Source organism: Corvus moneduloides, chromosome 2, assembly GCF_009650955.1.
Source record: "Corvus moneduloides isolate bCorMon1 chromosome 2, bCorMon1.pri, whole genome shotgun sequence".
NCBI lineage: Eukaryota > Metazoa > Chordata > Aves > Passeriformes > Corvidae > Corvus > Corvus moneduloides.
In genome coordinates this window covers 88,621,996-88,645,219 of record NC_045477.1, presented here as the reverse complement: position 1 = coordinate 88,645,219, position 23,224 = coordinate 88,621,996, and the positions used below count along the sequence as shown (strand labels likewise).

The window sequence follows — 23,224 nt, the reverse complement described above, 5'->3', positions numbered from 1 at the left end:
CCATTAGCTTGACCTTCCTGAATGACTGACCATTTCTTTTCCCTTATGCTAGTGGGGTCACAAAGTAGCCTAAGAGATCTTCATGACACTCAAGTTTATGTATATTTTTTTTCAATCCTGTCTCCCTCTTGAAACTGCAAAGAAGTTAAGTTAGCATTGTGCTTTTTTTTTTTAAAACCCTTCCCATATAGCATGGCAGTATTTTACCTCTCTTTGCAAATAGGGTTTTGAATTTCACAGCAAGAGTAGTTTTTAATCCCTCATTGCTGATTGTGACAGCTGTATTATTATGTAAAATGCGGCTTGTCTTCCAAAAGTAAATGGTCTGCATTCATTACTTGGGTACATGAAACTGTTTAGTGGCATTTAACTGCCACATAAATCGTAGGTCTTGATCCTGAGAAGCACCCTGTAAGACTAGACTCTTGGCAGAAAATGGACTCTCTTTGCTGTTTGAAAGTGCTTGATTTTGTTTTGTGAATGAATGGGCAATGTGGTTAAACCATATTGCTGTGTGTGTACCATGTGTAATAAGAGACTGTCAGTTTTATGTGCATGCTTACCTTAGAAAATCCTGAGTTATCCAGGACATGTGTACAGGCTTCTCAAGACCTCTAGCAAACATGCATTATCCATGAGCTACTGTTTAGCCTGTTTGGGTTAGTTGATTTTAAAGAAATATGTAAGGTTGGAGGTGCAAACTCATCAGTTACTTTTATGATCTTCTTTTCCTTTGAGATACTCTCTCAGGCTATTTGAACTCTTTAGGAAGAGGTGACCCAAATGCAGAAAGGTGTGGAAGATCTTGCTTGTGAAAAGGCTGAGCTATTTTACCTTTGAAGTGAATGAGCAGGCATAACAGTAAAGTATGAATGGTTTGGAAACAGCAGAGCTAGAGTGCTTCAGTCCTGCCAGTCCTTGTGTTGGAAGAATTGGAGAGGAAAGGCAGCCGGGGGCATTGAAAAATGAGGCCAAAAGTTAGAAAATCTGTAGCAATTAAAAGGATATCCTTTTCATGAAATTAGGTTGTGAAGCTCATCTGCTACAGGAAGTTGTTGAGACTGAGAATTAAACAAGATTAAAAAAAGGAATTGGACAGATGATAGCAAGTACAGATTTTTTAAAGTATCTGTATAAATTAATACCACTTTAAAAATTGATTGTTAGGATTAATCCCAAAATCCAAAGCTTATGTCTGATTAGCAACCAGAAGGAAACTCGACATGTTCTTGCACATTTTTCTGGCTCATGAGATACTGTCAGAGACATGATGTTAGGTAGGGTTGATTTAGTATCCGATTTCCTGGCTTTTCCTATACATGCTTGTAAAAGGAGGCTAGGAAGATTCATGGCTACTTAAAAGAAAAGTACAATATTTCATTTGCTTGAGTCCTGGATAATTCGTTAAAATAGTTTTAGGGAGTAGAGGTTTTAACATTAGGATTTATTGCCTTGCTTGTCCAAATTGTGTGGATGTTTGAGAACTACACATTTAATTCTACACATATTCCTGTCTATCACAGCATTTTTAACATTTTAAGTTTTTCAGTCCAGTTGGTATATGTGCCTGGAACTGTAGTTTCATTTCCATTTGAAATTTATGTTGCCTTTTATTTACTTTGCTGCCAAAAATCCCTCAACCAACCAAAACCCAAAGCAAACCTGCTTTAAGTTTCTACACTTCTCTATAAGGTAGCTTAGTTCAGAAACTTCATGCCCAGGTTGTAATGTGTCAACAAGAAAAATTCTACTTTTCCAGGATGAGCTCACCAAATTCTGTTCTTGGAGCTTCATCCCCTGTAAATGGGCAGTCTTTTGCACATACTGTCAAATATCCATACAAAGATAAACTACTGAGATACTGTATGGCTATATTATACTTGTAATAGGTCATATTATAATTTAAATTTTATTATTTATGATGTGATATTTAGGGGTAAACCTGCTGCTTTGTAATTGCCTTTGCTCAGGGCCTGTACTTGAGAGCTGCAATGGTAGAGTAATCCTTAATGTTTGGGATGCTTATGGGAATGAAAGTTACTAGATCCTTTCAAAGGACAATAAAGAAAGATTATTTGACCATCAACATGATGGAAAAACTCTCGTGTAATTTATGGAAACTCAAGTGTTTGATGATGGAATTTCAAACTTGGCGTTCAAGATGGATTGGGAAGGACACCAAAAATCCAGGAAAATGCTAGCTGTTCTCTGCTTAGAGAGGCTGCTGGCCTTTATTCCATGCTGTTTGCTGTAAAAGATTTAATATACTTCTGCAGGGAAGACAGGACATAGTAGTTCCCTCCTGCTTTTTAAAAAATCGTAACTGTGTTTCTGAATAGGGAGTCTTCTGACTTCCTAAGTGACAGGCGTGAGCTGAACTGCCTGTTGCTGGCTCCTGCTGGATGCAGGGGAAGCCTTAGGACTGAAGCAGTTACATGCTATCCAACATAAAGTGGGCTTTGATTGTAACAAGAGCAGTTAACCCAAAATTTACTTAAGCCTTGGAGCTGTGTTTCCCAGTCCTGGCCTAGATGCCTGTGACAAGTGACTTATTCATGTTAGGCGTTTGTAAGCGGTTGATCAAAGTACCTGAAAGCGCAGAGAGTGTCACAAGAAGTAGTATCGGTTCTCTTTACATTTTTAAGAGATGACACAATCCATTTATTTTTCCTCACACATGCATTTGGGCAAGGCATGGTGAATGAGCAGTAGCATCAGTCAGCTTTGGTAGTAGCTTGCAGAGGGATATTGGAAAAGGTATTTCACTCATTTTTTTCTTAATGTGGTTTTAAGTTTGCAGTGGTGATGAACAGAAGGTGCCGGACAGTCTATGCAGATCTGATGTTTGAATTGTTCATCAAAGGTGGGGTTTGTAGAAGGCCATTTTATCATCAAGACCATTCTGTGTTTTCAATGCTAGTATTTACTGTAATTCTCTATAGCATTACTTGTATTGTTCCTGATGTCTTTAATGGATAAGGATACTTCATGCAAAATCATATTCTTTGTTTCAGAGCCTTGATTTATTCATAGTAAGCACAGCAGAGTCCTGTGAGGAAGATTATATATTGCATTTCCATAGAGTGCTTCCAGAAGGAGTTTGGGTTCAAATCATAGATGGCTTTTGGTGAAGCATTTTAAAATAAATTCTAAGTTAATTTTCCTCAGACATATTCTTCTAACATAAGTTCCAAATAGGACTCAGAAGTCTGCAAAACAAATAAAACATATGAACCATATCTTTGATACCATTGTTTCGTGGTGTGTTAGTGCTTTGGGAGAGCAGAGCATCCATATTTCTCAAGAATTTTTGTAGAATTTAGCTTTTAAAGGCTTTATAGATGGCAGTTTGCAGAGCTGGCTGGGAGGTTCTCATTTCCTCAGCAAATCCACGCAAACTTACTGCAGAGCAAAACACTAATATTGACCTGTCCTGGTTTCAGCTAGGGTAGAGCTAATTTCTTCTCAATAGCTGTTGCAGGGCTGTGTTTTGGATTTGGAATTAATATGGTGTTGATGACACACTGATGTTTTGGTTATTTGGTAATTCATGTTAATCCTAAGTCATGGACTTGGTTTTTTATATGTCTCATGGTCTGTCAGCGAGGAGGTATGCAATAAAAAAAAACCAAACGAACCACAAAACCTAAAAGACTGGGAGGGAGCATAACTGGGGAAGGTGACCCAAACTGACCAAAGGGGTAATCCACACCATGGACTTGTTACATGAACTGGGGAAGTTACCCAGAAGGGGAGCTGGTCTGGATTTGGGAAGCAGGGTCTGGCATTGGTCAGTGGGTGGTGAGCAACTGCATTGTGCATCACTTGTTTGGGTTTTTCCTTTTTATTATCATGTGTTACTATTATTTACCATTATGATTGTATTTTACTTTATTTTCGATTATTAAACTGTTCTTATCTCAACATACAAGTTTTACTTTGATTCTCCTACCCATTCCACTGGATTTGGGGGGGAGGACAGGGGAGGGGTTGAGCGAGCGGCTGAGCTGTGTTTCATTTCCACCTGGACTTAAAGCCACAACATGACTAAAGAACAAGGTCTTCTGTTCTAGATTTAAGCCCCAGTCCTAAAGCATGAAGTATGTAATAGACTAGTTACTATTTCTCACTGAAATAGTAAAGATTAGATTATGAGACAATGATGACATAAGCAGACACATTTCATTGATGTCGTTCACTCAAAGTGCTACACTGTTTTTGGTTGAAGCTAAAAATTCCTGGCAGTAAAATGAAATTTTAAGTTCAGGCCAAGCAGTCTTGCATCGTAAGGCTAAAACTCATTTGTACTTTCATGCTCTCTCTTGCTAAAAATTATTTTTAAAAAATCCCACTGTCACCGAGTAACTACTGTGGAATGCTCTGAGTGGTGGGGAGTTTCCCACTTCTGTGTGTACACAGCCGGCTCTGTGAGCTGCACTCGGCTATAGCTGAGCTCTGCAAGGCCTTTCTCTGTCGTGTGCTAAAGACACCAGCTGAGTCTGGTTGTGAGGAGGGATGTTTCTGGATGGCAATACCTTGTTAGCCTAGCTGTGGCATGCTTGTTTTTCAGGTATTTTCAATATGTATGGTATTACAGGTGATGTTAAAATAAAGTTATAGGGTTGTACTTTACATAAGGTAAGAAGTAGAACTACTTTGGGGTGGTTGAAAGATGACCACTGCACTTCATGGGCTAACTGAAAATGAAGGTGGTCCTTGCCAAGAGTGGAGAGTGTGTACTGTGGAGAAGACTAGCTGTCGTTCTGTGGACACAGTTAGTAAAGGAGCAGTATTGTTTTTCAAATAAATGTTGGAAAAGAAACAGCCACGAGGAGAAGCTGGTTGTCTAAATCCTGAGGGCGTGCGTGCTGCTCTTGTGTAGATGGCTTAGTTCATAGCCTTGAGGCTGACTGCTGAAGTAGAATTTACTCGATTTGTTAGAAAACTCTCCTTGGGTCCCCTGGGTATTTTGGTTTACTTCCAAAACAAAGGAAATACAGACTGAATATTCTCATACGTTGCCGTCTGAGAGTATTTTACTGTTGGAAGACCCTGCTTTGCCGTGTGTGAGGAAATGAAGAATGACGAGAGCTAAAGATTGTAGTGATTCCAAGTGTCTGCAGGAAATCCTCAATTGCACTGTTAATCACGAGTATGAACAGGCAATTCTTAGGAAGTCTTAGGCGAGTTTTAGAGTCCCTTAAGGTTTCAACGGTTACCTTTTTATTGGTTAAATCTTTGACCTTCAGTGGTACCTGTACTGTCAGTTGTAGAAATCTGAAGCAGAGAACTTAATATTGTGGCGTAGTGATAATGTGGTCAGTACTTACAACAGTCAAAAGAAACCCAGAAGTTCATGCTCCAGGGATTTTGTGCTCTAAAAATAGATACAGTTCACATACATAATGGATGATCAGAAGATTTGCTGCTAAGCAATGTAGTTAGAATACTGATGCCTTTAATAGCCTTTTTCATCTAGTGTTTAAAAAAATAGTGGGTTTGATATGAAGTACTTCACTTTTATATTCTGGCAGTGTCTGAAAAGGTAGTTTGTAAAGCACTTACCTGAGATAAGATTTGAGAAATATTTTCTGGTAATTAAACCAGTCATTGCACTTTTCCTGTATCAGACTTCTTCCTTCTGGTGTTCTTTGGAATTGTGCCCTATTAGTGCTTCTCATAATTCTGGTTCTGTACCTGTAACACAGAAAACTAAAAATGCCTTTTAAGTGGCATAAAAAATTTTACATTTTATTTTTGGTGTGTACATATAGTGCTTGAAAAAATGGATGCTTTCAGTCTCAATGCTTTCACTCTTGACATTCAGATTTTAATACAGGCCTGTTAGGTACCTGAGGAGTTTTATATAGAAGGCAGCAGTGAACAGTCTGTTCTGAACCAAGGCAGATAACACATTAATAGCACATACAAGAGCCTGAGTCTGTGAGTTTGAGTTCCCTTGGTCAGCTTGCTCTCCTGGCCACCCATATGAGATGCAATTGTAGAACATAATGAAGTAACGCTGATGTTCCAGGTCACCAGCAGCTATTTCAATACCTGTTTTAGCACAGAGCCTTTTAAAATAATGTTTACTTGATGATTTCCAAGAACAGCTGAGAGTTTTTGCAGTAGGCATAACCAGTCTGGTACTGTCAAATTGAAAAGGGTACACAAAGATATTGGCCTCTGAGATAGTTTATTACTCTTCTGGTTATAAAATGGAATTAGTAAGAAGAGAGTAAAACCTGTCGCAACTTATTGCAGGGACATTTTCCATTTCATTTTATTGCCCTTTGAGGATTTGATTTCTCATTACAATAATACAGTTAATTAGTTGCAGTGTCTCCCTAAAACCAAGTCACAGTCACTGTTTTGCTTTACTGAATATTAATCTGGTGCAGTGTAGCAGTAGAGGAAAAAACCCACAGGGGATACATATGCCATGTATTTAAATTGTACATACCTGTAGTTGACAGATACTGACATTCAGTAAGCTTTGAGATGGCTGATAATCATGTTTACATGCTTGTAAAAACTTAACTCCCTTGAGCCAAGTGTTATGGCTGGAGATTTGTTGCTGATAGTTTGCTTTGTATGAGGGTGGTGTTTCATTGTATAGGTTTCCTGAAGGATGCTGAGGCTGAATTTTGTCCATCCCTGCTTAGGCACAGAGCAACACAGGTCTTGTGTTCCAGCAAAGGCAGCTGTTCGTCTTTGATCTCAGAGATCCCAACCAATAAAACTTCAAGTGGTTTTAATAAATGAGCAACTGCCTATCCATCAGTTTTGCCATGGCAACTGTTTGTAGCCCCTGATGAATATGACAGTTTAAAGTAGGTGAACTGAGTGAAAGAAAAGGATATGCTGCCTTGTGTCTAAGTTAGGGTAAAGCCTACAGAGTGGCAATAAGCTGACTGAAAATAGGGTGAGGAGTCTTGAATCAGGTGCAGGCCTCCTTTCCTTCTGATTAGCCTTTGGGCAGCACCATGGTTTTGAATTAGTGTAAACTTCTTGCCGTACTGTACCTAATACACTAAAAATCAATAATCTAGGTAGTTTCAAATTGACTTGTGTTGGTAATCTCTAAAAAAATCCTCAATGTATATGCATTGTTTCAGTGTAGATTAAGAAAAATACCTGCCACATTCTCTAGCGCAACGCTCTTTCTCAGAGCCATCTTTTCACTCTATGTTTCCTACAGGTGTTCCGCAAGGATCTCATTAGTGCCATGAAACTACCAGATTCTCACCATGTCAACCCTGATGAGTATTACGTCTTTGCGGACACGTGGAAACAAGAATGGGAGAAAGGAGTTCAGGTTCCAGCCAGTCCAGAAACTATTCCACAGCCTTCTCTCAGGTATTGGTGATCAGACGTGGATCATGTGCACAAAATGTCAACTCAGAGGAGATGGTCTCTCAAAACCAAGCTGTCTAAGTGCAGTCAGCTTTTCTCTGTTGGTATGTTTAAATCTTCAGTGTAGCAGCCTTCAGACATGTTCTTAAACCACACAAGTGCCAATTTGGAAAACATTTCAGTCCAGATCTCACTCTGTCTGCACACTGTTACAGTATCTACGTTGTGAGTGTAAAAAGATTTTTTTTCCTCAGTCACATGCTGCTATGGATTAAAAGCTGTTTTTTATTTGAGTATGGGGAGTTGAATAAATTAAAAATAAACCCATATCTTATGCATATTACTTGAAAGGTTTCCCTACACAGTGTGATGATATAGAGCACTAGGCATGCAGTAATCACTGAGACGTGGTAAAATTACTCATTTGTTTAAATAACCTAATTTTGGTTATTCTCAATGTTTTAACCCTTTCTACCTTCTCTCACCACAGTTGGCTGCTTAACATTATAGAAGTTCAGTGATCTCAGATTCTGGAGATAAATAAAGAATCTTCTGTTCTCTCCCACTGTGTTTAGACTAGGGAAGCACAGCACTGTAGTCCTGCATCCCTTCCTGGTGGAAACAAAGCGTGTTTCAACGTAGAAAGGTTATTGCCAGCGTGGTCTTCAAGATGAAGATAAATGAATTGTCCAGTGAAAGCGCTGAGCCAGCATAATTTAATTTCCAGCGAGGCTATTGTCAGTACCAAGTTACTAAAAGTAAATATATTACATCTCATACCAGCAGTATTATATTAGAGGAAAAAACTGGTATAGATTTGGCTGGACCAGAGAAAAGAAAAGCTCACAAGGGAGTTAGAGGAAAAGATGAGCAGGGTGAAGGGGGACGAAGACTGGCAGAAGGACATTGTTAGTGCTAACATTGATAATCCACATTGTCCAGTAAGAATTACGTGGGATACAGCTTGACAGCTGCCCCTTCTTTGCTGCCTTATTTTCCACAGTTTTTATCTTTTCCTTGTCCTGTGGAGGGTCGGTTCCAGAAAGCATGTAGAGCTGCTCATGCATGGCACTGTTCCTTTCTGTATCTCTCTGGCTTCCTTCCATGTCTAGGGCTTTTTGCATTGAATTCAGAGAAAGGTTGAACTTTATCTAGTTAAGATTGTTCTTTCCATTCCAAAATCAAACTAATCAAACACTGAGTTTTATCTCCGAAAATAGTTGAAAGGTTGAGAACACAAATCTTTTTCTCCCTTGCTTCTTGGATGACTTTCCCCTTTACATTTTTGCTTGGCATCAGAATGTTTCTTGCATAACAAAAATAATGTATTTGTAATGTGGATAAGGTGTCATTTATAAAATAGGGGTAGACTGTTTCCCAAATGCACACAGACACTACAGTAGAATAAATTAAGCTTTCGTGGAAAAGCTGGTGTTTTCAAGAGATCGGTCGGCAAGATTACCTTATAGCATGTAGGAATATTATAGGACAAAGATTGTATTGGTTTTGTGCATAATACTTTCTGTGGGTTTCAGAAACAGTTGCTTTGTCATACTAGCAGCATTTGTTAAATTGAAAATCATATGCACAGGCTTACATTTTAAAAAGAACTCTGTATATGCAGTAAACCTTGGAACAATTTGGGTGAAAAAAAGGATTCTGTAAATGTCATATCTCCCTAGCCTGACTACACCTACTGGTTAGTTTAAAATGTGTGAAACACCAGCTTTCTTTGCACTTACAGCAAATATTTTATGTCTTTCAAGGATGGGTCTTAAAAAGCTGTAAGTATTTTTTTTCTTTTCACTCACAGGGTTGTAGCAGAAAAAGTAAAAGAAGTACTGTATACACGACCCAGGAAATATATCCACTGTTCCAGCCAAGAACCCACAGAACCAGGTTACATCAACATTTTGGAACTAGCAGAATCTGTGTGTCGCTATGACTTGGATGACATGGACATCTTTTGGCTCCAGGAGCTAAATGAAGAGCTTACAGAAATGGGTAATTCCACAACATGTTCTCATTTTAAAAGCTGCACTTAATTTCTGCTGTTTGAGTTGTCACCTGCTGTGTAAGGTCTCTTAAAGATTGCTGAATTAGAGTTGAATGGAAATGCTAAGATAAACAGGAGCTAAAAAAGTAATTACTTTCTTCATCTCTTAATGTTTCATATTTTTCGTATTGTGCCTAAAAATTTCTTCACAACCAAAATCGTCTGCAATTTCTGCAGACTGAGGCAAGAGAGAAAAAGCCCACACCAGGTGGAATTAATTTTAGGACTTCAAAAGTTAAAGATTTTATGTAGGGAAAGCAGATGTTTCCATTTCTTAAACTTGGAACATATCTACAAATTCAGAGTTCTGAGGAGCTTTCATGCTGGGTTCTCAACAGAGTAATTAAGTTTCACACATGCTAGCCCATTTAAAATCAGCCAAGTAAACTTTCTTTTTCCATGCAAATTGTGGGTATAGAGGTCTATGAGCAGGAATGAGCTATGGAAAATAATATTGGAATTATCAGTGGAATAACTGAATTGTGGTGGAATAGCCTGTGTGGCTAGTATTCTTCCATGGGTGATTGCAGGTCCTTTAGGGAGGACAGGTTGGCATCTCCTGGATTTTCTGTTAATAAAATAGGAAGGACCTGTAGAGCAGTGATGATAATCACTGGCAGCATTGCCTATAACAGCTATGAAATAAATAGTGGTGACAGACCCGGAGGGGAGTGAGGAGAAGAAGTAGTTTTTCTGGTCCTGGACTTCAGGACAGCATGTTTCTACTTAAGTAACTGGGTGGGATCTGGGAGGCAGCTCTGAAGAGTGGAATTACTGAAGAGACCTAGCAGAAGTTTAAGGACACTGTCCTCCAAGCACAAGAAAGTTCCACTTATACATTCAGGAAAACGAGTAGATGTGTTGGGAGACTGGTTTGGTGAAGTAGGGAGTTCATGACTGAGCTCCAGTGCCCAAGGATGTATATAAGAACTAGAAGCAAGGACAAGCTTCCCAGCCATACAGGAATGCTGTTAGCAAAAGCTGTTAGCTTTTCAAGGGGGCATCCATGGAGGTTTTCAAGATCTGACTAGACATATCTCTTCAGCAACAGCCTTTTTTTGATTTACTGTTGACTCTGCTTGGAGCCGGGGCAGAGGCTGAAGCCCTCTGTAGGACCCTTCCCACCTGACTGATTCTGTAATTCTTTTAATTCAGGGAATGAGAAAGTATTAGGGCATGGGAGAGAACAATTTAACTCTCCCTGTTTATTGTTTGTAACAAGGAATCACAATTAGGCTTAGTTAAAATATTAGCCTCTGCGATTAATGTTACATTAATACCCCAGCATTTGAAGGCCTGAGTAAATTGTAAGCTGTGAAGATCATGATCAGTTTTGACCAAGGATTTTGGTAAGATGCAGTTTGGAGATGTCTTATAGCTGTGAACATTGTAGGATTTCTTACACAGTGCATGTCCTGAAGCTGCAAGCTGAAGGCTAGTCTCATAGCAAATACTTTCTAAGTGGTCATGCTTATGCTAAGTTTGATTAGTGGTGAGTATATATAGCATGTGTAGTGTTTGAGTGAACAGATAGTACAGATTGCAATAGTGTATTTATCTACTACTTTATTTAAAAAAAAATCAGAAAAATAAAAGCACTTTTCATAATCATCATGCTTTGATCACTATCACAATGGACATAGAGGTACTGGGTGGTGCAACTTCTGTATCATTATAAGATATGAAGTATTCTTGATAAGTTTTATTTCTAGGGCATTAGTCTTCAGAAGAACACAGTGTGTGATTTTTGGATTTCATTGGTGTTTTGTAAAATGATGCAGGTGCAGGAAAGGTTGTATGGGAGCAGCTAGCAGTTACAGCAACTGCTGTCTTTTATGCTGTAGTATTTTCTTCAACGTGCAACCTTGTGGTTTATATAAAACTTAAACTTTTACTCAAGTAGGACTTCTACTTGTATTTATAAAACAATGTTATAATTAGTCTGTGAGTGAAAAGTCTGTTTTTATTTTATTTTTAGATGCTGTGTCTACTCCATTAGTTGCTCGAAGTTGTCTTTTTTCTCTTCCTGCTTCTCTGACTCAGTCAGAAGCATCTGACTGTCCTCTAATTGCCCTTCCCTTTCCATGTTGTAGGATGTGGGCTCCTGGATGAAAACACGATGGAAAAGACAATTGAAGTGCTGGAGCGGCACTGTCATGAGAATATGAATCATGCCATCGAGACTGAAGAAGGGTTGGGTATCGAGTATGATGAGGACGTCATCTGTGATGTGTGCCGGTCCCCAGACAGTGAAGATGGGAATGACATGGTGTTTTGTGACAAGTGTAATATTTGTGTCCATCAGGTTAGTGCCTGCAGAAATGTTGACACTGTCCTGTGGTCTGAGTTTACCCAGGCAAGTGTGGAATTTGAACAGGTATTAAATGTTAAGTGGAGGACTTTGCGGTTTTCTACATACGGAGGGTGGTGCGATACTGAGGTGAATTTTTGGACTCTTAACAATTGCAGTAGATTAAGTGGCCTAGCATAGTTAACAAGTGGACAGCTACAGTCTAACAGGAATGCAAAGTGTGTTTTTGGGACATGCAAGTATTTCCTCTGTGACTGTAAACAATTTTCCCCCCTATTACTAAACCTGCTTTTGAAGATAAACGGGGCAGGAAATACTGGCTTGCCTATTCGTGAGAAATCTAAAGATCATTTGTTTCAGAGCTATGTTTTTTTCGTTTACTGGCTAGTTAATTAGCCAAATTTAGCCATCTGAAACCACGTGTAGGCGCTTCAACAAAGTGGTCTTTTTCAGAAGGCGTCAGCACCTGCAAAAACCATGGTCTCAGTCTGAATGGTGCTCATGTTTATAGTGTTTCAGATGTAGCCAAGACTTTACACTGCCCGAGCTCACCACAGTCAGGTAGAGGTATCCTTATAGTCAGAAAAGGGATATGAATCCTGTGATTTGTATACATCCTATTCTGGGAGTTTTGCTATAAATTGAAAAGAGACCAAGAAGGTTCTTCTTTTTTAATGTATTTTTGTACTGACTGCAAGTAATATTTGGAAAACATATCTGGGTGAAAAAGGACCTCCCTGCTCAGAGTAGGCTGGCTTCCAGCCCAGCTGCTTTCCTGATCTGAGTCCCTGTGTAAAGCAGCTGTGTGAGCCTGAGTTGGCAGTAAGGTGGCCAGTGACAGGAATGTGGCTGGATGCTGGGCTGCCTGCTTTAGTCCTTGCTTGTGGCTGTTAAGGAGTAGTGATGGATTTGCAGTCAAAGGCTCATGGTTGTCTGCTGACAGCTAAGCTTGAGTTGATGGTCTGCTGCCTCCTTGCCCCTCACTCTTCCCTGTGCTGGATCTGCCTGAAACAAACTGGAGAGCGTGTCTGGGCTAGAGCTAATCCTAACTATAACAACAACTTGTTTCATTTTTAATCTGGATCAGCTTTGGTTCAACAAGTAGCCTCAGGTCTGTTTGTCACACAGTTTGGAGGTGGAGGGGAGGAGGAGTGTGAGAAAATTCCTCCTTCATGGTACCCTGTTGTGCTGGCTGAAACACATTGTGAAAACACTGTTTTAGTAGTCTAGGCATCCTTTGCTTATCAGTTTAAATTAGAAAATGGTTTCAGTCCATTTCCAACACCCTAGATATGATCTTAGAGGTAATGTCACTTCTGCTCTAGTAACAGAAAGAGTTCTTGTGGGAATGTGCCACAGAGGAGGAAAAGAACGCTTGTAAAATTTAGATTGCAGCTCCCCCTGTTGAGCTTTTACAGAGTTGTCACATCAAGAAAACATTTATGTTAGACAGTCTTGACACATTTAATTCAGGAAAGTCCCCCTCCCTGCAAGGCTAACATAAATGTGCAATGTTTTATGATATTGTTTAATATTAAATACGAAGATCTTATAATCAGAAGGCTGGAAAGGCAAGTATGGGAATTTTATTCTAGATTTAATCTGAGGGAATGGTTACAAATAATGATCCCAATCTTTTGAGTCTTTTAATGCTATCATTACCAGAGATAGTGTTAGAAATGATGAGATTTCCTGTGATATCCACCCTTTGGATAAAAATTTTATTTGGAGTGGTTGAGTGAAATTAGACCTTGGTGGCAGCCAGTGATTTCAGATATCCTCAGCTTCATGGGGGGGCAAGGGAGATGAGTATGTACAGCAGGATCCATCGCTGGTTCCATTAAGAACCACGAGGAATCTGAATTGGAAATCAAACTATTTATTTTGCTTTTTTTATTTTAATTTTCAAACCTAGCAAAACTTGAGAAATCTCTCATTTTCCATGTGGTTAATACTTGGGAAATAGGCATAAAATACTTGTGGTTAATACTGTGGTTAATACTTGGGAAATAGGCATAAAAGCTAGCATCTTATAATTTTGGTATATGCTTTAATATTTGTTGCAATATTATATAAATAGTCAAAGAAAAAAGTATGCAAACATTGCAGGAAATTATTTTTGGTCAAGTAGTTCATACCCCTTCACATCTAAATAGAATTATGTTAGAGTGTTAAGTTCTTAGCAGTAGGAAATTGTGATTTTAGAAAGTATTAAATACAGAAGCTAATTTAAAGAAATGTCTATGTTGTTCACTTCAGAAATTTAAAAGTCACTAAAAGCAAAGGTGAAGGTTCATAACACCAGTGCTGTTGTGCAGTCACAATGGATATGTTTTATAAACAGATGTAGAAACGATTGCTTTTGAGGCTGTTTCTCTCTTGGATCACTTGGCTCATTTTAAGGTAAAGAAATCACAGAAAGATTAAGTGAAGGCCAGATTGTGCCTTTACTTTTTGCAAGCTTTCCTCTGTGTGAATATGAATGCTTGTGTGTGAAATCGTTTCAGCACAATGATTCCAATATCTGTTTTTCTCCAAGGCTTGCTATGGTATCTTAAAAGTACCTGAAGGGAGCTGGCTGTGTCGCACTTGCGTCCTGGGAATACATCCTCAGTGCCTCCTCTGTCCCAAAAGAGGAGGTGCCATGAAAGCTACCAGGACAGGGACCAAGTGGGCACATGTGAGCTGTGCTCTTTGGATTCCAGAGGTAAAAACCTAATTTCTGTCCTGTCCTCCTTCTTGTTCCATCATCTGCCCTTTTACATTCTCGTGATTTAAGGTCTTTGTCTGACATAATACTGGGATTTATTCTGATAAGCCTTCTCAGTCTGTGAAGAGTCGGATAGAGTCCAGCTTATGTTCTATTAATGAGTCACTTTGTTACCTCCATTTACTCAGCAATCACTTCTTGGTGTCGTTATGGTATCTGTGACCTGCTAGAAAGGACTGCTGAAATATGCTGTATCTTACAACTGCAGCTTCATTGTCTCTCTTATTTTTTGATGAATTTGTATGCTCAGATGCATGTGTAATTTGCATTAATACCTCCACTTTTTTTCTTAGTTGTGTTTGTTTGTTTAAAGAATGCCTGCACTGTATTATTTCTATAGGATGTATGCTAAAATTTGTAGTTAAGGTTTCTTTGAATTAGGTTTTTTCTGAATGGTGGGGAGATGAGAATTTTTAACTCCATGTTATGCTTCATAAGTAAAGGCTTTTTTGATAAATCTGTACATAACATATATGGAGAGTGTCATAATGAAGTTTTACACTTCTCCTCAATTTTGAATCAAGTTTAGCATCACAGTGTAGTTCTGTAAAACAGAAAGTTCACTTAGGTATAGATGGAGTTTATGTTTAATTCTGCACTTGGAATATTTACATTTTATTTCTGGTAAGTTTCACAAATGCATTATGGCAGGTGGTTTAATGTGAAGCAGTAGCCAGGTCTGTCAGCACCATGAAATCAAGGATACAGTATTTTCTGAATCTTCTGCTCCCAATTGCAGACAGGCCTAATGTGTGCACAACTTTGAGGAAGATGTTAAGATTTTGGTGTTTTGTTTTGGTGGGGGTTTTTTTTAACTTAGCAACCAGATACAATGTGTAATTCTTAGTTGTCTCGGGTGTTAATATCTGCTTCTTAAGGAGAAAATCTTTGCAGTTGCACTTTCCCCTTTCAGGCCTTCTTGTAGTTTCTGGCATCTCTTTGACCTTCAAGGAGAGAGGAGCTGAGAAGAAAACAAAAAATATTTATTTTTTAAAAATCATTTCTCCTCCTGTACTTATTAAGTGTCTTGACTGGAAGCTCTCCTTGGCTCTGAGCTGACTGTTTTTTCTAAGAGGTCCATTCTGCATGTGTTTGCCATGTTGTTCTCATCAGCAGAAGAGGAACAGTGAGGTTTGGGAGCAGGTGATGGCAGGGCAGGAAGCACACACTGGCTTCCTGCCTGCCCACCTCCCTCTGGCTGAGGAGGAGAAGCTGCTGGGGGACACTCACGGTGGGAGAGCTTGAATCCAGCTGTTTCCACAGCCCATTTAGTGATTCCAGGCTTTGGACACCTCCACCCCTCCACACCAATAGCAAGTGTGTCAGGCATAGTGAAGAGGTGGCACCTGCCTGCAGGGAAATGCCTCTTGGAGCCATTTTCTCTCTCGGGCTTGTGTGTAATCACTTGTAAAACAATTCAGTTACCAGAGAAGCCAGAAAAAACCTTTGTAAATCTCTACTAAAATGGCAGGTCAGTTCCTGTCTGGAGTGGCCTTATGTGCTGCAAGGGGCAAGAAAGACATAGAGCTTGAAGACCCAGGTATGGATGCTTCACGGGAGAATGTGTATTCTCATATCTCATTTTTTCTCTTCCCAAGGTACTAGCATGCTGGAACTCCGTGAAAGAAACAGATTAATTATAGAGTCACTGGTATTTCCTCTTGTGGCCCTAACAAAGTGGAGCAAGGCAGAATGCAGGGAGGAGGGGGCTATAAACATGTCTGTGTCTTGTGGCAAAAGGTTCAAAGAGGCTTCGTGAGTCACCAAGTGTAGTCTAGCATTGTTGCAGTCAATTGCGCCAGGTATTCTCCTGCATTAATTCATTCAGCACTGTCTTAAAATGTGTTTTCTTCCCTGCCTTCCTTGTGAGTTAATGCTGTTTAAAGGCTTTCTTTATGCTCCCTTGACTGATTGGGACATTTAAAGGTTTTTACTTTCCAAAGTGTACTCATTGTTGATTTATATCCTCGTTTTCTTCTGCCTTTACTTTGCTTTAGTGTAAATATGTGGTCTGTTTCATGTTTTTTTTAAAGGCATTCTTCTAAATTAAAAAAAAAAAAAAGGAAACACAGATACCAGAAAACCTGTATTGAGTGTTTTGAAATTCAAGGTCTTTCTCTGCCTTAGATAACCTATTACAGGTATGTCCTCTGCCAGTCAGTGTGGTGTTAGCTGAAGCAGAAGGTGCTAACCCCCCCGCCTGTAGAGGAAAGACGAAATTGACTGTCCGGAGCAGCTGTTGTGAGTGACTGTGCTCAAGCCACTGGGCTGCCCTTCCCAGCCTGATGGAGATCCCTGTGTACTGGTGCAGCTGTTGGTGGCACAGTTAGCAGGGAAGCAGAGGACAGCAGGGTGATTGATCATGTGCACAACAGTTGCAGATAATAGGCTTCAACAACCCATTGTCTTCACTCTCTCCCACTCTTAGAACTTCTTCAGAGTATAGCAGTCAAGATCTAACCTGATGCAAGGTGAAGAAATGGAGAAAATGACTACATGTTATGGCAGATGGATCATTTCTGCCTTGGAATGGGAATTCTTGGGGGATGAAAAGGTTGGCCTCTGCTCTCTGGATCCCTTGTGAGCAGCAAAGTTCAAACAGACTTTGCCTTGACTCCTCTCTGGAGAAACATGCAGGTGGCACGAGGCCAGTATAAATAAATTGCACCTGACTCTGTAAGTGCCTCTTTGTGCTTTTACAAAGTGGGGTAATATCAACAGCCAGCATTACAAGCTGAATGAACAGTATTTCCAATATAAATGTTTCCTGACCTTATGGGTCTCCTCTGGGGAAGAAGCAGGGAGAACATTTAAGGGGGCAGAGAGGGACAGGGGAAAAAAGGTCTACATAAATTCCCAGCTCCTGCTGGGAAGCCCAGGGGAAAGCTGGTATTACTTAGTCTCCAGAAAAAAATCATGGCAGATTCTGGTTTCTTTTTGAAAAGAATATAGACAACCTGATACATTGACACAATCCCTTAATTCCTAAAGGAAGTCTTGTCTCTTAGTGTAGTGGTAACAGCCAATCTTAGTACAATATTGTTTCAAAAATACATGTGCAACTTGTAACCAGCTGTTTTGAGCATGGTCAAGTTAGGCTCTTTCCTTTTGGAAGTAAAAAAGCTACATTTGATCATATTTAAGAATGATGACCATGTTTTTGTTGAACTATTTGGGCATTCCAGGGACAGTCTTGTCACTTTTCCACCAATTTATAGGAAGGCCACAAGAGGTTGAATTGTTTGTTGCCTCTATCTCATGAGGGCATTACATATTGCCTGCCTGTTCTTCTTTAAAACTTGAACCTTCTGAAGCATCTCAGTGTCTTCCTAATGAAGACTTTTGGAAATGCCATGCAGCCAGTTCACCTCAGTATATTCCAGAAGATGTGGGCTTGCATTTGGCAGATCAGAGGAGGAAGTACTGTGACAAACATATATCTGAGTCAATTTATGTCATTAATGCATGAACTGCTGGTCAGCTTTTTTTTTTTTTTTCTAATGTGGAAATGATGAACTGAGTAATCTCTTGCAAAGCTGTTTTTTCCACCTACTTAAATGATCCTTAAAGCAATGTATGATAAGGGGAGAATAGCAAAAATATTCTGAGCATAGCAACTATGACTTAGCACTGCTATCTTTGGGTAAGTCTACCTCACTGAGGAGGTCTGCTGAAGCAAAGCTTTTCATCCTCAGGGATTAAACAGGTTTCAAAATGAGTATGTGCATCAAGTGATTGATAGTGTACCCCCAAAGGGAAGCTAGGAAATACAGCTACTGGTTCTTGTAAAGTCACCAGTTTAATTATCACATGTTAAACTAATTCATACAACCCCGATTTCCATGGGTGACTCTTATTGTGAAGTTAATCTATGAAAATTACTGTAGCGTAATGCTCTTAAAATTTTCCAAAAAACCAAAATAATTGTTGTTGAAATCTCATCCTTACCTGCTTTTTTAAGCCATCAGCTTTCTTCTAGCCTCACAGTGCCACAGAGCATGACCTAGGAACCTCCTTTCTTTGAATTCTTAGGTTTGACACCTTTGGGAAGAAGCCCATATCCCACCACAGGAAATACTGGTCTGCTCTATTCAGATGAATTGCTTTTAGAAAGTGTGGGACAGCTTCCTAGCTAGTATCAGCATTGTGGTTTTGCTTCAGCCAGGTAGCCCTCCAAGGCACGCAGCTGCTAAATTCAAAAAGTGTAGAAGTGTCAAAATCCAAACTTTTGGAGGCTGGTGTTCCTGGGACAGTTATCCCACTGAAATCTTCTGCCATGTGCCATTCTCATATTGGCTCAGTTCTGCATGTTAGTCATTCAGAGCTGGCCAAGTTTTTGTTTCTGTGCTTGGATAAATCCTGTCAGGAGGGGCTCAGGGATGCCTACAGATACAGATATATCTGTTTTGGTGTCCAAATCATAGAGGACAGTCCTCATTGCCCTGTGTAGACAACAGGCAACTGAGAAACTTCTATCACAATGGATATGTGGAAGTTAATATAACAAAGAATAGGAAAAGCTATTCTGTCTGTATCTGTTTTTTTCTTTCTTTCTTTCTTACTTTTAGTAATATCTTTAATCTGGTCTACCAGAGACAAATTGATCATCCAGTCTAAGTACGTGAACATTAGCACAAGACAATATATCCTGCTTTGCAATAAGAGAAGCTTGTTGTGTTTTTTCTCAAATTATGTTTGATACAATCCATAGTTAGGAAATCAGTTAGTATAGGATCACCTCTTGCAATGGGAATGCTTAGTGGAGAGGCAGGGCTGGGAAGCAAGGCTTTTCCTGGCTGCTGACTGATAGATCTGGTTCTGTCCCAAATCTTGAGTTGACAGGAGTAGATACTGTAGCAGATCTAGGGATTTTATAGAAAGAGCTTTTCAGGAAAGCGTTCCTGTTTTGTTCTGAGGGGCTTGTATTTTGGCACTTTTTAAGTTAGACCTGTGAAAGCAGCACTGGGGAAAAAAAACAGAAACAAAACCACAAGGGAATCGAAAAAACTTAAGTATCACTTGCTGCAGTCTCTCAACTGGTAGTGGTTTAGGAATGGTATTCCCCAATTTAGTGTTCCTACTGAAGCACTTCAAACCATGTGCCACTCCCCCCTCCTCTGCAGCAGGCTGGAGAGGAGATTTGGAGGCACAAATGCTAAAGATCACTGATCTACATAAGAACAATTTACTGGAAGCAGCAGTGAAATAAGAAAATAAACAGTAAGAGCTGCACTGTCAGTAACGAAGGAGCCAACACTACCTGACCACTCGCTTCACGCCACACTTACCCTGACCAGAAGAGAGCCCTTCCCCCTGTCCTCAGAAAATAATGTGAGCTGGTATAGACTAAGCCATGCTCCCTCCTGGCTACTGCAAAAATTAACCCTGTCCTGGCTGGAACCAGGGCACTGATTCATAACAAGGGAGTGCTGTAAGTGCCTCGAATGTTTTGAATAATTGCAACTTTTAGTCACCAGGTTAAACTGATAGTATTCCACACTATCACCTGCTTGTGGGATCTTTTGGGGTCCCTTTCTAAGAAGTATGAGCACATGGAGATCTTGCAGGAAGAGAAATGAATGGCTTTCTTCTTCTGTTATAAATGGAGAGCTTGGGGGTTTTTTTCCCCCTTTGATAACAGTTTTCTACTCTGTTCTGTTTCTTTACAGGTTAGTATTGCTTGCCCAGAAAGGATGGAGCCAATCACAAAGGTGTCTCACATTCCACCAAGTCGATGGGCTCTAGTGTGTAGTTTATGCAAACTGAAAACTGGTGCTTGCATTCAGGTACGTACTTGTCCCATAGTGACTCTGCAGGGGTGAATTTGTCAGAAGGGCAATTTCAGTTTTGCACTTTGTTCTTCCTGTGTTCAGAGATGTTTTACAATGGAGATGACGGTTGGATAGATGTGTGCTTCTTCATAGCCATTTGCTATCAAATTAGTTGACTGGACAGGATTTAGGAATTAGTCTGGATTGCTGCCTTTTGAATAAGGCTGAGATGTTTAACAGGCACTACTATGTGTATCAAAGATGGGCAGAAAATTCCTTCCACTGAACACTCTTTGCAAACAAGAAAATACTAAATTGGGTAATACCATCTTCAAGGGTACTATTTTTAAGAACGTGTAGGAAATAGGTTTTGGTAGGGATGGATTTTCATGTAGTTGAGGTAGTTATGTCCTTTTTTTCTGGTTTGCTGCTACTGTTAGTAATTGAGGCTTTTTGTTTTATTTTGTATGCAGTGCTCCGTGAAAAGCTGCATCACTGCCTTTCATGTCACCTGTGCCTTTGAGCATAGCTTAGAGATGAAGACTATCCTGGATGATGGGGATGAGGTCAAGTTCAAGTCATATTGTCTAAAGCACAGCAAGAACAAACAGAATTCACTGCCTGATGTTGAGGAGCACCCCAAGAGCGTGTCAGAGCAGAAGCAAACAGAGAGTGAGAAAACGAGCCTGCGAGCCCAAAAACTCCGAGAGCTGGAAGAAGAGTTTTACTCACTAGTAAAAGTGGAGGATGTTGCAGCAGAGCTGGGCCTTCCTAAACTTGCTGTAGACTTCATCTACAATTACTGGAAATTAAAGCGAAAAAGTAACTTTAACAAACCATTGTTTCCTCCCAAGGAGGATGAAGAAAATGGCTTGGTGCAGCCAAAAGAAGATAGCATTCATACTCGCATGAGGATGTTCATGCATTTAAGGCAGGACCTAGAGAGGGTAAGAATTTAACTTGTAAAGTTTTGAAAACTATTTGCAGGTGAGCAAGATCTTTCATTGTGGATGAAAGTAGGAATGGAGAAAGCAAAAGGAGATGATTTTAAAAATAATAATTTAAAAAAATTTTTAAAGTAACGCCAATCTTTTGATATGCTGCACTGCCTGCTGCAGAGACTTTCAGGACCTGCCCCTCTCAGTCCCGTGAAAGATCCAATGTGAGAGGAGTGCTTCCTGACTTGCTTGAAGGCTGTTCCTTTATGTGGTTTAAGATGCATATTTCTATGCACAATGGACATATTTGGTAATTGACTGTATGATTTCAGCTTCAGTTGAGTAAATGTTTAAAAAATGAGGAAATTTATTTGACCCACTGTAGTAGTAGTTAGTGATACATATCAAATGAGAAAAAAATGTTACTTTTATTAAACAAAAAGTAAGAGTAAGGCTTGTTACCACTTGGAGGCTGCCCCTTAGGTTGGCCTGTTGGGTAGTGGTGACCCGCAGTTTTCAAGTGCTTAGAGGTAGATAGTGAATATAAAAAAGGTAATAAAGTAGATGTGATGAGGAGAGGGGAAGTAAAATCAGAAGAGAGGTAATAGTGTTGTAAGAAAAGGAGAAACAAATATTGAGAAGAGAACAACATGAAAATACAGGAAGATTGTTGGAGCCAAGATTTGCACCTGTCAGTTGTCTTGAATCTGTCATAATCAATCTCAGATCTTTTCCAGGACTGCTTTTGGTATGGAAGCTTACTTTAAGAAAAAATTTCAAACCCATAACATGCTTCAGATGGAGGATTGGTATTTGGGGGTGGATTGTTTTTTATTTTTCAAGAGACCATGTCAGGCTTTTTGTTTGATAAACATTTGGTTTGTACCAAATTTTGTTGAAATTGAGGTACTTATTTTGGGTGGAGGTGATTCATAATTTGAAATGCCTGTCTCCAAGTTTCTAGACTTCTTGTGCCACAAGATTTTCTACTCTGTTATATCTTGGGATAAATATAAATTGGGGAATCTTGGAATTTTGTTTCTGGGTAAAGAGATTCCAGTTCTGAACAGATGGAACTGGGTGCTGGGAAAAGTATGTTTGACACATACCTTTTAACCAGCCCCTATGCTGTTCCTGTGTTTTGAAAGAACTCTTAGGTATTTATCAAGAGCTTTCAGTGTCTCTTCTTATTCTATTACCTTAGGTGGAAGTGTTGCTATTAACTCAGACAAGTAGTAAAAATAGAATTATGTGGAACTAAATCACAGCATGGTTGGGGTTGGAAGGGACCTTAAAGACCATCTAGTTCCAGCCATCCTGCCGTGGATGGGGACTCCTTCCATGAGATTTCCTCAAAGCCCCATCCAACCTGGCCTTGAACTTCAGGGATGGGGTTTCAACAACTTGTCTGGGCAACCTGTTCCAGTGTCTCACTGTAAACAATTTCTTCCTCATGCCCAATGTAAACTTACCCTCCCTCAGTTCGAAAACATGACATCTTTTTCTGTTACTACAGGCTCTGGTCTCTCTCTCTCTTATAATCCCTTTTCATATAATGAAAAACTGCAGTGAGGTCTCTCTCCAGAGCCTTCTCTTCTCCAGGCTGAACAACCCCAACTCTCTCAGTCTTCAGCAGAGAGGAGTTCCAGCCCTCTGACCATTTTCGTGGCACTCCTCTGGACTTGCTCAAACAGGTCCATGTCTGTCTTGTGCTGGGAACCCCAGAGCTGGATGCAGCACTCCAGGTGGGGTCTCACCAGAGCAGAGTAGAGGGGCAGAATCACCTTTCATGCCCTGCTGGCCATGCTGGTTTTGATGCAGCCCAGCATACAATTGGCTTTCTGAGCTGTATGTGTGCATTGCTGGGTCATGTCCAATTTTTTACCCACAGTTATTCCCATGTCTGTCTCTGCAGTGCTGTTCTCCATCCATTCATCCCCCTGCCCATGTTGATCCTGGGTACTGCTCTGACCCAGGAACAGGATCTTGCATTTGGCCTTGTTGAACCTTATGAGTCAATGC

General features: G+C 39.9%; 1 protein-coding gene across 7 annotated transcripts in view; it reads left to right on the top strand.

Annotated features, from left to right (window-relative positions):
* Nucleotides 1-23,224, top strand: part of JADE3 (jade family PHD finger 3) — a 66,362-nt gene that overhangs the window by 37,770 nt on the left and 5,368 nt on the right. For 6 of the 7 annotated variants that reach the window (XM_032100240.1, XM_032100238.1, XM_032100243.1 and 3 more), the window contains 6 exons: nt 7,202-7,359; nt 9,170-9,360; nt 11,506-11,717; nt 14,263-14,430; nt 20,163-20,279; nt 20,738-21,211. In XM_032100240.1, coding sequence (XP_031956131.1) covers nt 7,202-7,359; nt 9,170-9,360; nt 11,506-11,717; nt 14,263-14,430; nt 20,163-20,279; nt 20,738-21,211 — 1,320 coding nt within the window. Of the gene's footprint in view, nt 1-7,201; nt 7,360-7,931; nt 8,115-9,169; nt 9,361-11,505; nt 11,718-14,262; nt 14,431-20,162; nt 20,280-20,737; nt 21,212-23,224 lie in introns of those variants that run through there. The other variant, XM_032100244.1, reaches the window with a different exon arrangement.